Source organism: Microcaecilia unicolor, chromosome 1 (genome assembly GCF_901765095.1).
Source record: "Microcaecilia unicolor chromosome 1, aMicUni1.1, whole genome shotgun sequence".
Lineage (NCBI taxonomy): Eukaryota > Metazoa > Chordata > Amphibia > Gymnophiona > Siphonopidae > Microcaecilia > Microcaecilia unicolor.
The window spans coordinates 318069746-318087114 of NC_044031.1; the positions used below are offsets into that span (position 1 = coordinate 318069746).

At 46.1% G+C, this 17369-nt stretch overlaps 1 protein-coding gene across 5 annotated transcripts in view; it reads left to right on the top strand.

Moving 5' to 3' along the window:
- The window catches only part of CDYL (chromodomain Y like), a 313720-nt gene extending 296621 nt beyond the window's left edge, over window positions 1-17099 (top strand). For all 5 annotated transcript variants that reach the window (XM_030208727.1, XM_030208718.1, XM_030208709.1 and 2 more), the window contains 2 exons: window positions 10583-10726; window positions 15040-17099. In XM_030208727.1, coding sequence (XP_030064587.1) covers window positions 10583-10726; window positions 15040-15198 — 303 coding nt within the window. In that variant the 3' untranslated portion in view covers window positions 15199-17099. The remainder of the gene's footprint in view (window positions 1-10582; window positions 10727-15039) is intronic.
- Window positions 17100-17369: the final 270 nt, after the last annotated feature.

The window sequence follows — 17369 nt, forward strand, 5'->3', positions numbered from 1 at the left end:
GAGAGTTAAATTCGTCTAAGATTCTTAGATACCGCTCGGCCTTAACAAAGCCCACCTGGGCTTCATGCACAATTCTTGGCAACACCCGACTCATTCTGTTTGCCAGTGTCTTTGCGAAAATTTTAACTTCACAGTTCAAAAGTGATATGGGTCTATAAGACTCAGGCAGTGACATCTCTTTTAGGCTTCGGAATTAATATTATATGAGCTATATTCAGTTGGTCTGGTAGTGACCCTTTCTCTACCCATTCATTATAAGCTTCAACCATCGGTGGTAAAATGGCCTCTCCCATCAATTTATAAAACTCTATCTTTAAACCATCCGGCCCAGGTGTTTTCCCTGATTGACTGCTTCCAATGGCCCATCCCACCTCATCAATAGATATAGGGGCATTAAGCTGTTCTCTCTGCCTATCAGTCAGAGAATCCAGATTGTCCAAATATAAAGTACTTTCCAGGCCTGAGTTATCCCTTTCTGCATATAATTGCTGATAAAAGTTTTGAAAAATATCTCGAACCTCAGAGTCTGAATGGCAAAGTTTACCTGTCTGATCTTTCAAGGCTGCTACTATGCGAGTGGCCTGTTTCCGAGCTATCAGTCGCGCCATCATCTTCCCGCCTTTGCCCCCAAATTTATATAATTGGAATTTATAGTAGGTTTGTGATTTCACCTCACGTTCATGAATTAATGTGTTTAAAGTAACCTGTGCCCCTAGAAGCTCCTTCCTAGTATGAACGTTTGGGTTTTCTCCCAGTCTTCTCCGTAAGCTACGTACATGGGCCTCTAATCTCAAAATCTCTTTATCCCTAGCTTTTTTGTAGTGACTGACATAGCTGATCATTTCTCCTCTCATAACAGCCTTGGCTGCTTCCCAGTAAGAGGAGGCACTCTCAACTGAATATTCATTGTTGACTTTATATTCAGTCCAAACAGCTAGCAGTCTCTCTTTGAAACCCATATCTTTAACTAGATAGCTCGGAAAAGACCACCAGCGCATTTTTTCCTCCATCCCCAATGGCTGCCAGTTCACCCAAACTTCTGCGTGATCTGAAATGGCCTCTCTAACCCCTCCCATCAGTGATCGGGACATCAGTATGTAATCTATCCTCGATTGAGTGTTATGTGCCCTTGACAAGTGAGTATAGTCCCTATCCTGCGGATGTAATACTCTCCATACATCTAGCAGATCCAATACAGTGCAGAGATTGGGCAGCCCTTTCGAGGGCCAATGCCGTAACTTGGGAGGGGGCTGAGACTTATCCATTTCTGGGTCACACACCATATTAAAGTCCCCTCCTAGCACCATTGGGATGGGATCTACCTTAGTAAGTGTATCCACCAGGCTTTTATAAAATGGAGCCTCAAACTGATTCGGGGCATATATACTGCCTAATAGTACCTGCTGTCTTGCTATTATTGCCTTACCAAAAATATATCGCCCCTCTTGATCTTTAGTTACATCACTCAATTCTGTCACCAGCCCTTTCCTGATTAAGATGGCTACTCCTCCCTTTTTCCCTTTAGCTGGTGAGGCTACACAATTTCCTACCCACCATCTGGCCAGTTTTTCATGTTCCTTGTCTGAGAGATGTGTTTCCTGTAAAAGGGCTGTGTCTACGTGAATTCTTTGCAGATATTTCAAGATTTTTGATCTCTTAATGGGTGAGTTAATACCACCCACATTCCAGGTTACTATTTTAATCATTTAAGGGACATAGAAACATCCTATTTGCCATCGAAACCTTTTATCTTCTGACAGAGGCCACCCCAGCCCATGGCCTCCCTCAGCTACTTCAATGTGCTGTTTGTACCAAGTCCTCCCTTGGGTTGATGTTTTCTTATTTCTCTTTACCTCTGTAGTGCTCCAGTTTTCCCCTTGAGTTTTCCTTCCTGCTAGCGTCTGCATCCCATTCCCTTGAACCCCCCCCCCTTCTCCTCCCATATCCCCCTTCCCATCCCCCTTTGTCTTCCCTCCTACTTCCCCTCCGAGGAACCAGTCACGTGTGACCCCCCCCCTTGCTATTTCCCGTCTCTTAAACATTTATTAATTTGTGTTCTCATATTTGTATGTAAAAGTTTTTTTTATAGTCCCATTATCTCCCTATTCCCCAATTTTAAAGTTTAAGATTTTCTCATATGTTGTCCTGCAAATTTTAACAAATCATGTGAACCTTCTTACAATTTCTATAACTGTCAAACAGATCTACTATTTCAAACATTCTTAAGTTATTCTACCAGTTCTGTAAAACCTCAATGAAATATGGGAGCAATAAAAACATTTATTTCAGCTCCCTTCCGCTTGTTGTCATATCTTCTTACTTTAACAAACTGTGTTTCTCCTCCCTTGTGCTCATCACAACTGCTGGGGCAATCATCATTTACTCTGTTGTCTTAGTTCTGTCAATTAAGCCATTTGTACTGTGGATATTCTTCAAGCCAGAAGCATTTGTTTCCTGTAATCCTTAATCCTCTTATAACAAGCTCTTTCCCTCCTGCAGCTCCCCGAAACACTTCGGCCGTTACCTCCATATTAGTATGCTGTCTCCTCATATATGTCCAAACTTGCTCTTACATACAGCAAAACCCTCCCGCTGGGACAGTATAGCTGAAAACATCAAGTCTACAAAGTTTTAGATGGCTTCTCCATTGCCCATTGATCTGTAACAACAAATTAGCTCCTATTAGATGATCTGCCTGGTAGTGCTCCTCGAGTCTTTTGCCCTGGGGTCATCAGCAGCCCACACTTTTAGGCTTGTTTGAGTTGTTTTGTGTATTACAATTGTCTCCGCTTACCGCCATGCCAAAGTAACTTTTTACATTTCAGTGGATGATTTTCAATTGTAGCTTATTCCTTCAACTTCCTTATTCATCTCCCGTCTGCAGCAGCTGTTTCACAAAGTCTTGCGCTGCTTGTGCTGTTTCATAGGTTTTCGTAGTGGACTGATGGGTTACCCGTAATTTCGCTGGATAAAGCAAGGCAAATTTAACCTTATGTTGGACCAGTTGGGAGCAAATTGGTGAAAAGCTCCTTCTCTTCGCTGCAACTGCCGCCGAATAGTCCTGGAAGCAAAGAATTTTTTGATTGTTATATCTAAGAGCCATACCTCCTCTCATAGCTTGCAGTATCGCTGTTTTTTGGGCAAAATTAAGGAGACGGCAGATAACTATTCTGGGTCTGGCGTCACCCAATCTTTGTATCCCCATTCGGTGCGCTCTCTCAATTTGCAAAGGGCCCATCTCTGTGTTCAATTTCAGTTCTTTCATCAGCCATGTTTCAAGAAAAGCACGTAGATCTTTGTCGCTGATTTCTTCTGGGAGCCCAACGAAGCATAAGTTATTACGTCGGGATCTATTTTCTAGATCCTCGAGTTTCTCAGCTTGTTCTTCTACCAGCTTTTGAAGTTTGGCACATTTTTCTTCCACGATTCCTGTTCGGTCTTCCAGGGCCCCCGTGCGTTGTTGGTGTGCTACAAGGTCTTGACTCAGTTGCGCCATATGGTGTTGTAATCCCTCCAACTTTGAATTTAAGCCTTCTAATTTTTTATCTAGGATCGCCTCCATCGCGGTCGTTACCTCTCCCACGATCTCCGCCGCCCATGCCGACCCGACTGCAGAGATTGGCGGGCTTGCTGGGGCCGCCATTTTGTCTCTGTCTTTTTTTAGCGATTTCGTCGCCATAGTTGTCTCCAATCTCTCTTTCGACAGCGGTATCTTAGTGTGGCAGCCTTCCGCTGGCAAATGTATAGGCTCACGTCGTTTTTAGAAGTTGATTCGGCGGGAATTGCAAGGAGGTACCTGGAGCTAGTCTAACATCGACCGCTCCGGTACATAGCGTCACGTGCCTCCCCGTTATTTAAATTTTATTGTGAGTGGAAATGCTCTATAATTTTCTTATTGTAAGCTCTTTGAGCAGGGACTGTCCTTCTATGTTAAATTGTACAGCGCTGCGTAACCCTAGTAACGCTTTAGAAATGTTAAATAATAGTAAAAGTAGTAATATCTTCATGCCTTGTAGTGATCCTCTTTTATCCTATGCCTTTTTGAATTCCACTGATTTCCACTGAAGAACATTCCGGGCATCTCCCACCCTTGTCATTAAAAAGTATTTCCTGCTTTTTCTCTTATTCATAAAGGTTCTTACATGAATTAAAATATCAGTTTATGATTGTGAATTTAAGAGAATGAATTAAATTATATTTGTCCTAGGTTTTCTCATTCTCCGAGGACAACCAGGCTGCTTGTTCTCACGACTGGGTTGACGTCCACGGCAGCCCCCACCAACCGGAACAAAACTTCGCGGGCGGTCCCGCACGCAGGGCACGCCCACCGCGCATGCGCGGCCGTCTTCCCGCCCGTGCGTGACCGTTCCCGCTCAGACTTTTCTTTTCCGCGCTGGAGAGAGCCGTGTTCGTCTCTCTCTCTCTCTGTCAGCCCCGGAAACCAGATCGCGCTTTCGCCGCGAATTTTCTCTTTTTTTCTCTTTTTTCTCGTGGTTCTCCGTTTTTTTCTATTTAGTTAAAAAAAAAACGCTGAACTTTGTTTTTTCCCTCGTCTCTTAGCGGGGGCGTCGCGTTGCGGCCTTGTGGCCGCGCAGTCGATTTATTTTCGAGGTGTGAATTTTACCGCCACCATCGACGACTTTGACTTCGCCGACGCGATTTTTCCGTCGATGTCCTCGAAGGTCCCGAGTGGATTTAAAAAGTGTGGTCGGTGCGGCCGGCATATCTCGCAGACCGACACTCACGCTTGGTGCCTCCAGTGCCTCGGGCCGGAGCACGACACCAAGACGTGTACTTTGTGTCTCGGTCTCCGGAAACGGACACAGGTAGCGAGGCAAGTTCTTCGGGACCGTCTTTTTGGAACTTGCGCCGGCCCCTCGACGTCGACTTCGACGGCATCGGTATCGACAGCCGGTTCTTCGGTACCGGTATCGATGTCCACGAAATCGGCACCGATGGCATCGACCCCAGGAGCACAGGTCCCGTCGGCCCGCCGGTCCCCCGGTGAAGGCAGGGGTGAGAGGCCACGTGGGCAATCGGCCCCGGTCACTCCCTCTACCCAGGGCCCTTGGGACCGAACCCTGTCGGACCCGGTCCCTCGAGGCCGATGGGGGATCGACCTCCTCCTCCTCAATTCCACCAAGCGCCGATGACGGGCACCGCAAAAAGGCGAAGAAACACCGTCATCGGTCGCCCACGATGCATCTGGCTCCCGGCGCCGGAGATGAGTCGACGCCGAGGCAGTGTCGAGAGGAGAGGTCCCCCTCTGTAGTAGAGGTACTGCCACGTCAGGGTGCCAGCACTTCGGTGCAGTCTCCTGGACCCGAACAGCTTCCGGCACCGACGCCTCTACCGGCCCCCTCGCCTTTCCCGACAGCAGGCCTGGACGAGTGCCTCCGAGCCATCCTTCCGGGGATTCTGGAAGGGCTGATGCGCCAGACTGTGCCGGCGCCGGGGGTGCTTGCGCCCTCGGCGCCGTTGACTGTGGCGCCGGCGTGCTCTAGCCCGGTGCTGAGGCCTTTGACGCCGACGCCGCTTGCGGCGCCGGTCTCGACCGCCATGCAAGTGGAGTCGACGTCGATGGAGGGAGCTTCATCCACGCCGGCGCGGGAGTTCACCGCTCGACGACGCCACCGAGGCCTCGGTGCCTCGACGTCGAGCCGGGCCCGGTTGAGGACTGAGCTGCACGAGCTCATGTCCGACACCGAGGAAGAGGCCTCGTGGGGGGAGGAGGAGGACCCCAGATATTTCTCCTCAGAGGAGTCTGTGGGCCTTCCCTCCGACCCCACTCCTTCACCAGAGAGAAAGCTCTCGCCACCTGAGAGCCTCTCCTTTGCCTCCTTTGTCAGGGATATGTCTATTTGCATTCCCTTTCCCGTGGTCTCTGTGGATGAGCCGAGGGCTGAGATGCTCGAGGTCCTCGACTATCCATCACCACCTAGAGAGTCCTCCATGGTGCCGTTGCACAATGTCCTCAAAGAGACACTGCTTCGGAACTGGTTGAGACCACTATCTAATCCCACCATCCCCAAGAAAGCAGAGTCCCAATACAGAATCCACTCGGACCCAGAGTTAATGCGGCCCCAATTGCCTCATGACTCGGCGGTCGTGGACTCTGCTCTCAAGAGGGCACGGAGTTCGAGGGATACCGCCTCGGCTCCCCCAGGGCGGGAGTCTCGCACTCTGGATTCGTTTGGGAGGAAGGCCTACCAATCTTCCATGCTCGTGACCCGCATCCAGTCTTACCAGCTCTACACAAGCATCCACATGCGGAATAATGTGAAGCAACTGGCGGACCTGGTTGACAAGCTTCCGCCGGAGCAGTCCAGGCCTTTTCAGGAGGTGGTCAGGCAGCTGAAAGCGTGCAGAAAGTTCCTGCCCAGGGGTATATATGACACCTGCGACGTGGCATCTCATGCTGCGGCCCAAGGTATAGTGATGCGCAGGCTCTCATGGCTGCGTGCCTCTGACCTGGACAACCGCACCCAGCAGAGACTGGCCGACGTCCCTTGCCGGGGGGATAATATTTTTGGCGAGAAGGTCGAGCAGCTGGTGGACCAACTGCATCAGCGGGAAACCGCCCTCGACAAGCTCTCCCACCGGGCGCCTTCAGCATCCACCTCAGCAGGTGGACGTTTTTCCCGGGCCTGGCAGGCTGCGCCCTATGCCTTTACCAAGCGTAGGTACACCCAGCCGGCCCGAAGGCCTCGTCAGGCACAGGGACAGTCCCAGCGCGCTCGTTCTCGTCAACAGCGTGCGCCTAAGTAGCCCCCTGCGCCTCCACAGCAAAAGCCGGGGACGGGCTTTTGACTGGATCCATGGGAACATAGCCGCCCTCAAAGTGTCCATACCGGACGATCTGCCGGTCGGAGGGAGGTTAAAATTTTTTCACCAAAGGTGGCCTCTCATAACCTCCGACCAGTGGGTTCTCCAAATAGTGCGGTGCGGATACGCCCTGAATTTGGCCTCCCCTCCACCAAATTGTCCTCCGGGAGCTCAATCCTTCAGCTCCCATCACAAGCAGGTACTTTCAGAGGAACTCTCTGCCCTTCTCAGCGCCAATGCGGTCGAGCCCGTACCACCCGGGCAGGAAGGGCAGGGATTCTATTCCAGGTACTTCCTTGTGGAAAAGAAAACAGGGGGGATGCGTCCCATCCTAGACCTGAGAGGCCTGAACAAATTCCTGGTCAAAGAAAAGTTCAGGATGCTTTCCTTGGGCACCCTTCTGCCAATGATTCAGAAAAACGATTGGCTATGTTCCCTGGATTTAAAGGACGCATACACTCACATCCCGATACTGCCAGCTCACAGATAGTATCTCAGATTCCGCCTGGGCACACGGCACTTTCAGTATTGTGTGCTGCCCTTTGGGCTCGCCTCTGCCCCACGGGTGTTTACAAAGTGCCTCGTGGTGGTAGCGGCGTATCTACGCAAGCTGGGGGTGCACGTGTTCCCATATCTCGACAATTGGCTGGTCAAGAACACCTCGGAGGCAGGAGCTCTCCGGTCCATGCAGTGCACTATTCACCTCGTGGAGCTGCTGGGGATTGTGATAAATTACCCAAAGTCCCATCTCCAGCCAGCCCAGTCTCTGGAATTCATAGGAGCTCTGCTGAATACTCAGACGGCTCAGGCCTTCCTTCCCGAAGCGAGGGCCAACAACCTCCTGGCCCTGGCTTCCCAGACCAGAGCGTCTCAGCAGATCACAGCTCGGCAGATGTTGAGACTTCTGGGTCATATGGCCTCCACAGTTCATGTGACTCCCATGGCTCGTCTTCACATGAGATCTGCTCAATGGACCCTAGCTTCCCAGTGGTTTCAAGCCACCGGGAATCTAGAAGATGTAATCCACCTCTCCACCAGTTGCCGCACTTCACTGCACTGGTGGACCATTCGGACCAATTTGACCCTGGGACGTCCATTCCAAATTCCACAGCCCACGAAGGTGCTGACGACGGATGCATCTCGCCTGGGGTGGGGAGCTCATGTCGATGGGCTTCACACCCAGGGACTGTGGTACCTCCAGGAAAAGGATTTTCAGATCAACCTCCTAGAGCTCCGAGCGATCTGGAACGCACTGAAGGCTTTCAGAGATCGGCTGTCCTGTCAAATTATCCAAATTCGGACAGACAATCAGGTTGCAATGTATTACATCAACAAGCAGGGGGGCACCGGATCTCGCCCCCTGTGTCAGGAAGCCGTTGGGCATGCCAGTTCAGCATGCTCCTCCAAGCCACATACCTGGCAGGCGTAAACAACAGTCTGGCCGACAGACTGAGCAGAGTCATGCAACTGCACGAGTGGTCGCTCCATTCCAGAGTGGTACGCAAGATCTTCCGAGAGTGGGGCACCCCCTCGGTGGACCTTTTCGCCTCTCGGACCAACCACAAGCTGCCTCTGTTCTGTTCCAGACTTCAGACACACGGCAGGCTAGCGTCGGATGCCTTTCTCCTTCATTGGGGGACCGGCCTCCTGTATGCTTATCCTCCCATACCTTTGGTGGGGAAGACCTTACTGAAGCTCAAGCAAGACCGTGGCACCATGATTCTGATTGCGCCCTTTTGGCCCTGTCAGATCTGGTTCCCTCTTCTTCTGGAGTTGTCCTCCGAAGAACCGTGGAGATTGGAGTGTTTTCCGACTCTCATTTCGCAGAACGACGGAGCGTTGCTGCACCCCAACCTTCAGTCTCTGGCTCTCACTGCCTGGATGTTGAGGGCGTAGATTTCACTGCGTTGGGTCTGTCTGAGGGTGTCTCCCGTGTCTTGCTTGCCTCTAGGAAGGATTCCACTAAAAAGAGTTACTTTTTCAAGTGGAGGAGGTTTGTCGTTTGGTGTGAGGGCAAGGCCCTAGAACCTCGTTCTTGCCCTGCACAGAACCTGCTTGAATACCTTCTGCACTTATCAGAGTCTGGCCTCAAGACCAACTCAGTAAGGAATCACCTTAGTGCGATTAGTGCTTACCATTATCGTGTGGAAGGTAAAGCCATCTCTGGAGAGCCTTTAGTCGTTCGATTCATGAGAGGCTTGCTTTTGTCAAAGCCCCCTATCAAGCCTCCTGCAGTGTCATGGGATCTCAACGTTGTCCTCACCCAGCTGATGAAACCTCCTTTTGAGCCACTGAATACCTGCCATCTGAAGTACTTGACCTGGAAGGTCATTTTCTTGGTGGCAGTTACTTCAGCTCGTAGGGTCAGTGAGCTTCAAGCCCTGGTAGCTCATGCTCCGTATACCAAATTTCATCACAACAGAGTAGTGCTCCGCACCCACCCAAAGTTCCTGCCGAAGGTGGTGTCGGAGTTCCATCTTAACCAGTCAATTGTCTTGCCAACATTCTTTCCCAGACCGCATACCCGCCCTGCTGAACGTCAGTTGCACACATTGGACTGCAAGAGAGCATTGGCCTTCTACTTGGAGCGGACACAGCCCCACAGACAGTCCGCCCAATTGTTTGTTTCTTTCGACCCTAACAGGATAGGGGTCGCTGTCGGGAAACGCACCATCTCCAATTGGCTAGCAGATTGCATTTCCTTCACTTATGCCCAGGCTGGGCTGACTCTAGAGGGCCATGTCACGGCTCATAGTGTCAGAGCCATGGCAGCGTCGGTGGCTCACTTGAAGTCAGCCACTATTGAAGAGATTTGCAAGGCTGCGACGTGGTCATCTGTCCACACATTCACATCACATTACTGCCTCCAGCAGGATACCCGACGCGACAGTCGGTTCGGGCAGTCGGTGCTGCAGAATCTGTTTGGGGTGTAAATCCAACTCCACCCTCCAGGACCCGAATTATTCTGGTCAGGCTGCACTCTCAGTTAGTTGTTCTTCGTAGGTCAATTTCTGTTATGCCCTCGCCGTTGCGAGGTTCAATTGACCTGGGTTCTTGTTTTGAGTGAGCCTGAGAGCTAGGGATACCCCAGTCGTGAGAACAAGCAGCCTGCTTATCCTCGGAGAAAGTGAATGATACATACCTGTAGCAGGTGTTCTCTGAGGACAGCAGGCTGATTGTTCTCACCTACCCTCCCTCCTCCCCTTTGGAGTTGCGTTTGATCATTTTTGCTTGTCATTCAACTGAGCGGGAACGGTCACGCACGGGCGGGAAGACGGCCGCGCATGCGCGGTGGGCGTGCCCTGCGTGTGGGACCGCCCGCGAAGTTTTGTTCCGGTTGGTGGGGGCTGCCGTGGACGTCAACCCAGTCGTGAGAACAATCAGCCTGCTGTCCTCGGAGAACACCTGCTACAGGTATGTATCATTCACTTTCTGTTACTGTGTTCTTTGATATCCTTGATTTCTAGACTGCAGTAGATTCTATGAACAATACCCTGAATGCCACTTTTGTAGGCTCCTGTTATCTGCAAAATACTAAATAGTGTTATATTTCATGACCAAACTTTTTTTATAACCAGTGATAAGTTGAAGAGAGCTGCAGAAATTGACAACCTCTTGTTAAATTGTTTTATGAAAAAAGTGCCACTGATTGGAACAGAGGTGGTAAAAGCCCCCTAAATAAATAATTAGCACAGATTGATGTTATGGTTTTGTTACATTCTGTGTCAGATTTTTGTTTTATCTTTTGTTTTTGTAGGCAAATGAAATGTTGTTCAGTGGACGAAAGTTGACAGCACAGGAAGCATGTGCTAAAGGATTAATATCTCAAGTGTTTTGGCCTGGGACGTTCACGCAAGAAGTAATGGTTCGAATTAAGGAACTTGTGACTTGTAATCCAGTTGTAAGTTTCACCTTGATTCAGTGATTTGAAAACATGCTTTAATAAATGTGTGTGTGTATGTGTATAGATATAAATATATAATTTTAAAAAACATAGGGCCTCTTTTACCAAGCTGTGGCAAAAGGGCGCCTGCTCTGCCAAGGTAGGTCTTTCTTTTTTTCAGGAAATAGCCGTGCAGCCATTTTGGGGGGGAGCCCTTACTGCCACCCATTGAGGTAGCAGTAAGGGCTCCTGCACTAACCTGGCGGTAACTTGTCAGCACATGCCACTGCCCAATTACCACCAGGTACATACCAGCGCTACAATAAACACTTTTTTGTAGCAACGGATATGACGAACACTGAGAGTGGGAACTACCGCTGGGCTGCCCAGCGGTACTTCCTTTTTAGCGAGTGATAAGCACACGGGCTCATCGCCACTTTGTAAAATTAGGCAATGAATCATAAGCAAAAAAAAAAAAAAGCATGAAAATAGAAAGTAAAGAATGCTGGAGGAAAATTCATAAATTAAAGCTTTATAAAGAACAACATAAGATAAATTAATGTTAATTAGAACAAAGAAGAGAATGAAGGGAATAGGTCATGGAAAACAAAGATGTTGGTGAGAGTAAATGAAAAGATACAGGCAAAGATCTATAGATATCTTCCCAAAATGTATGTAATGTGTGTGTGTGTATGTTATAAATTAATGGGAGTCGGTATTCAAAAGGGCTTATGCCAGTGGTTCCCAAACCTTGTGCTGGAGGCATCCCTGCCAGTCAGGTGTTCAAGACATCCTCAATGAATACTCATGAGAGAGATTTGCGTGTAATGGAGGCAGTGCATGCAAATCTCTATCATGAGTATTCATTGTGGATATCTTGAAAACCTGACTGGCTGGGGTGCCTCTTGGACCAGGTTTGGGAACCACTGGCTTACGCAGTTATCATTGGGTTCTTCACAAATCCTTGTTTAAAAATGTTCTACCTAAACATTAGGAAGAGAGAGAGGCATTTAAGGGGCTGGAGCCAAAAGTTATTTGAATAGCAACTATCTGTTTATTAGGACTTCGCAAGTATATGTCCTATCTAAACTGATAGGGATATGAATATCGGAAAAGCTAAGTTGATAGTTTAATATGCAGTAACTGCAGGGTTTTTGCATTAACTTTTGGAGGCATGCCCATACACTTAATGCACCATAACTTACTGTATATTAACTGCTATCTTACTAGATAGCGCAGATGAACTTAACACCACCTGTCACCTGCTGCTGTAAGTTAACGTGCAGTAAGTCACCATACATGAGTTGCAAGATCCAGTCCATGCCTCATTCCAAACTATGCAGTTAAGGCAGGAATTAGAATGTTTTGAGTGTCAAGCCATAAATGTTAGCTCATGCAAATAGCTATGTTAACTGCTTAATGCATTTTAGTAAAAGGGGCCGATAGTATTGTAGTTGTTACATCATTTAAACTATTTTGGGGGCCAAGCAGGTAACCCAGTTGAAAGAATTTGAACTTGTGTATCAAACCCCAAGTTCTGTTTGTTGGGCCAGCTGGAGTTGGAGACGCTGCAAAGGCAGCAATGACCGCCACCAGGGAAAGGAGTCACAGCCATTGCATAGCAGTGTCTTGAGTGGGATTCAGGATACTTGTAAGCCAGATTTTGAAAGCAGCTGTGGTCTAAAGCAGTAGCTGGATTGAGAAGGGAAGGGGGCCTAACTGGAAGAATATGCCTGGTAAATTTGAACAAATATGCATAATATTTCAGTTTTGGATGCCTCCTCCCTTGACAGAGATTCATCTGTGAATTGAAATGTTGGATACATGGAAAGTCATTTTTAACAGGTCATCTAGGTTGGAAGGCCAAGTAGGCACCTAATTTGAGGCTATTAATTAAAAAGACATGTGGAGGGGCATAATCGAAAGGGACGCCCAAGTTTTCCTGGGCACGTCCTCGCAGGACGGCTCCAGCAAGGGGCGGGGAAACATGTATTATCAAAACAAGATGGGCGTCCATCTTTCGTTTCGATAATACAGTCGGAGACGCCCAAATCATCAAATTTAGGTCGACCTTAGAGATGGTCGTCCCCAGGACTTGGTCGTTTCTGATTTTCAGCGATAATGGAAAGCGAGGACACCCATCTCAGAAACAACCAGGGGGCACTGCAGTGGACTTCAAATTGCTCCCAGGTACATAGCTCCCTTACCTTCAGCCAGATGCTCTAACTGAACAGAAAAAGCCCTTTCCTTACCGATCCCTTAGCAATTCGGAAAGGAACGGGCATGCATGAAGGAAATCGCATGCAAATGAGCTGCTCGCTGTTAGCTCATTTGCACATGATTTCCTTCCTAAGGAGGGGAAGCCAGTGCAGAGCAGCCAAGCATTATGTGTAGCTGCTCTGCACATGCCAAAGACAGCTTCATACATGCAGACAAGCTGCGTGTATAATAGTCGTCTACAACCTTAGAAAAATACAAGTCCAGGTGAAAACGTCCAAGTGCTCGTCAGGGACGTCATTTTTTTTTTTTTTCAGAGTATGGGTGAAGGACGTCCTTTGCTATGCCTCCGTCCCTGCGATGGCAGTTGAGGACGTCCAAAATGTGGATGTTTCTGTGAGAAGGATGTCCATGCCTTTGCTATGCCTCTGACATCCCCTTTATTTATTTGGATTTTGGATCACAAGTAGCAGCAGTGGGATTTGAACCGGCCACCTCTGGATTGCAAGGCCAGTGCTCTAACCACTAGGCCACTCCTCCACTTCACTCCCTTGAAATTTGGCTGTCCCTGTGGGGGGGGGGGGGGGGGCAGTTCAGGACATGCAAAATGTTTGAAAGAAGGACGTTCATGTCATCGCTATGCCTCCGCTGACGCACACATACCTCTCCCCCCCCCACCAGGGACCTGCATACTGCTGCGATGGATCTGAGAATGACATTTCAGGCTGGCAAAAAAAGTTTTTAAAGTTTTTTTTTTTTTTCAGGGTGGGAGGGGGTTAGTGACCATTGGGGAAGTCAGGGGAGGTCATCCCCGATTCCCTCCGGTGGTCATCTAGTCAGTTCGGGTACCTTTTTGAGGCTTGGTCGTAAGAAAAAATGGATCACATAAAGTCGGCCAAGTGCTCATCAGGGACGCCCTTCTTTTTTCCATTGTCGCTCGAGGACGCCCATCTTGTTAGGCATGCCCCAATCCCGCCTTCGCTACGCCTCCGGCACACCCTTGGGAACTTTGATCGTCCCCGCGACGGGAAGCAGTTGAGGACACCCAAAATCGGCTTTCAATTAAATGCCGATTTGGGCGACCCTAAGAGAAGGACGCCCATCTCCCGATTTGTGTCGAAAAATGGGCGCCCTTCTCTTTCGAAAATAAGCATGATAGGCACCTATGCATCTTTATATAATTGCCTCACAAAACCTGCACTATCATGGCTAAAATGCAGTTGTATCCATTTACACCTGTTCAGGAGCTGGTATAAATGTATGTGGCTGAAGTATGCACATAGAGGAATATTTTATAACCTACATGCATAATGTATTACTTTATCCAAAAAATGCATCTGTAGATGCCTATACATAAAAAATATGTACCTTCTTTTCTGTGTCTAACTCATGGGATCATTTTCTAACTAATATTTTACTCTCATATAACAGGATTTATGCATAAAAAAATCATTCATAAAATTAAACGCTAAATCTGTGGGAAGTACATTCAAAACTTTGACTATACTTGTTGCATAAAGTTCTTCAGTTTCTGAACTAATTCTAGACGTACAGAAGGAGACAAGTCTCAGTGCATCTGCTCCCAGTTACATGTATTTAAACAGTTTTTATTGATGGCAGTATCTTATATTTATGCATGAGTAAGTTAAAGCAGATTATATCTGGCCTGTAATCTAGGCAGAAAATTATTGGTCCTATATTAGAATGTTTAAATTAGAGCTGTATCAAATAGCATATTCAAATACGAATACCAAAAATGAATGGACACACAGCAGATAATAAAAGAAGCAACGTGAATCAGCGATCACGTGTTTATTTCAGTAGGATTTAGCACAATAGAGCCCCAGATTATTCATATTTGAATTTAAATCACTATTCGGCCAAATACAAACTCAGGGCATTATTCAGGGCCAAATAATATTGAATACAAATATTCAGTACAGCCCTAATTTAAATGTTTACTTCTATCTTACATATCTAAAAAGAAATCAAGAATATCCTCATGTGGGACCAATCAGTTCTTGGTAGGTCTACTATTTGGCACAATAATAATTGGTATTTTTTATTTTTTAAGTAGTAAAACAAAATATGCTAATGCAATTATTTTTCCATAGGTACTTGAAGAATCAAAAGCTCTTGTTCGTAATGTTATGAAAATAGACTTAGAACAAGCAAATGACAAGGAATGCGAAGTGTTAAAGAAAGTTTGGGGCTCTGCCCAAGGAATGGACTCCATATTAAAGTATCTGCAGAAGAAAATTGATGAGTTCTAAAGAGGCAAAATGTGAACAATGCAATGGCACTGGAATTGTATTTACTAGGACAGTCGTGGCTCTAAAGTGCCCTAATTTATTTGAAAACATGAAGCAATTTCACCTATATATCTGAAAGCCTGGGAATGTGATTGGACAATCCAACTTTCATTAAGTGGATTTCAAAGTACTGTATCTTTACAAAAATGGAGAATTTCTTTCTCCTTATACTCGCAAAAAACTAATCTAATGGCGTGCACTACCAGACATCTCTTTGAGAGTCCAGTTTTTAGAGACTGGCAAGTACTGTATTCACAAAGAAAAGAAAGAAGAAAATGGAGAGGAAGTAAATCTGTGTTGTGTTGTTTGCATGGCGGGAAAGTCTGGAATAATGGTTATTTTTTTCAGTATAAGATTGAAACGGGTACCAGCCATCCCTTACTTTCACTGCCTAAGTCAGTTAGACCTGATTAAATACCTTTTTCTTGTTAAGAAGGTTAAAATACCTCAAGCAATCAAATATATTTAGAAATAAGTCTTTTCTTAAAGAGAAGTAAACCCTAGAATGATACATTTTAATGATATACATATCCCAGATGAGTGTGTATTTGTACTCAGGATTTGTTCTGATAAAATGTTTGACCCACTTTTTGGGAACATGTAAAATTCTTACCCAGTTAGCAAGAACAAACCACTGTCTTTTAGAGGAAAACTTGTTTTGCAGTATTAGGGAATCACTGAATAGCTTCTGTATGATTATCTAAGTTATAAATTACTGTTAGTAGTGGGTTTATTTTATAAATGCATTTTCTTGATTTTTTTAAACTATATTTAGTACTTATGTTACTGGGTGAGAATGTTATTTTATACACCAATTTATCTTTTCTTTTCCAGGTTTCATTTAATGTATTACACCAAAAATGCATTTTATTGTCATAAGTGTATGATTTTTAGTTTCACTAGGAATATACTTTATTTAATAAGTTAAATTCTTTTGGCACACTATTAAATTCAAATGTCATTCAAAAACTACCTTATATAAGACAATTCTTTGCTTATTTATGTCTGTGTTTTTTTAATTATACACTATACATGTATATACCCCGGATTCTATATATGGCACCCTAAACTGGGTGCCAATCCAAGATGTGGGCCTAACTAAATTGGCTCACAAACCAATTAGTTCCAGTAATTGGGTGTTAATTGGCACCGATTTGGATTTCTACGCACATTTTTCTATGCGCTATTCTTATAACAATGTGCACCCAAATCCCATGGTGCACAACTGAAAAAGGAGTGTGGCCATAGGAGCTATTTGGTGGATCAGGGGTGTTCCTAAAATTTGTGCGCAGTATTCTAGAATATCGGAGATGTGTGCCTAAATTGGGTGTCAGGAATTACACCTGGTTTCAGCAGGTGTAAGTTTTGGCACATAAGGTCGGACGTCAAAATCGACACTCAGCACTATTCTGTAATGGGCGCTGATCTTTGAGTGTCCATTATAGAGTAGCGTTGAACACCGATTTTATTTCAGCACCAATCTTCAGTGCTATTTACTGAATCTAGCCCATGGTGTGCAAGAGTGTTCTTTTGTAAATAGACATACTTTGCATTCCTTTCATGGTTGAAATATTGTTTTCTGATGGCAGATATCTGTTATGACCTGGATATCTCTGTTTGTAGAACTGTTGAATGTATGAAAAAAAATCAAAATTATTTTTGTACAGTTTGGAGATTTATACTTGTAACTGACTGCTTCCCTTTCCCAGTGGAGAAATGTACAGTGCCTCTACTTTGAATTGGTACAGTATTTTTGCATTTGTGGGACCTAAGTTTTTTCTGTTCAGTAGTTGAAGCTATATATAAACTGTACAATCTGTAAAGTTTTATATAGAATAAATATTCAGCTGTGAAATTTGGTTAAAAATAAAACTAATATTTCTTAACATAATTTTATGTTTACATCTCATAAAATCCTGTATTTTTTATAGCATGATTACATAAGAAATATCCATCTCTAGGCTGCACACATTCCTTACATTGGCTGCAAGATCTTCACAATTACACACTGTAGGATAAACTACAAACAAGAATAGGAACTCTTTTACCAGATCTCACTTTGTTAGAATACAGAACATATGTATCTTCTATTCAATCTTGAGTGTATACAGCAAGGCAGCTCCTTCTGCTGG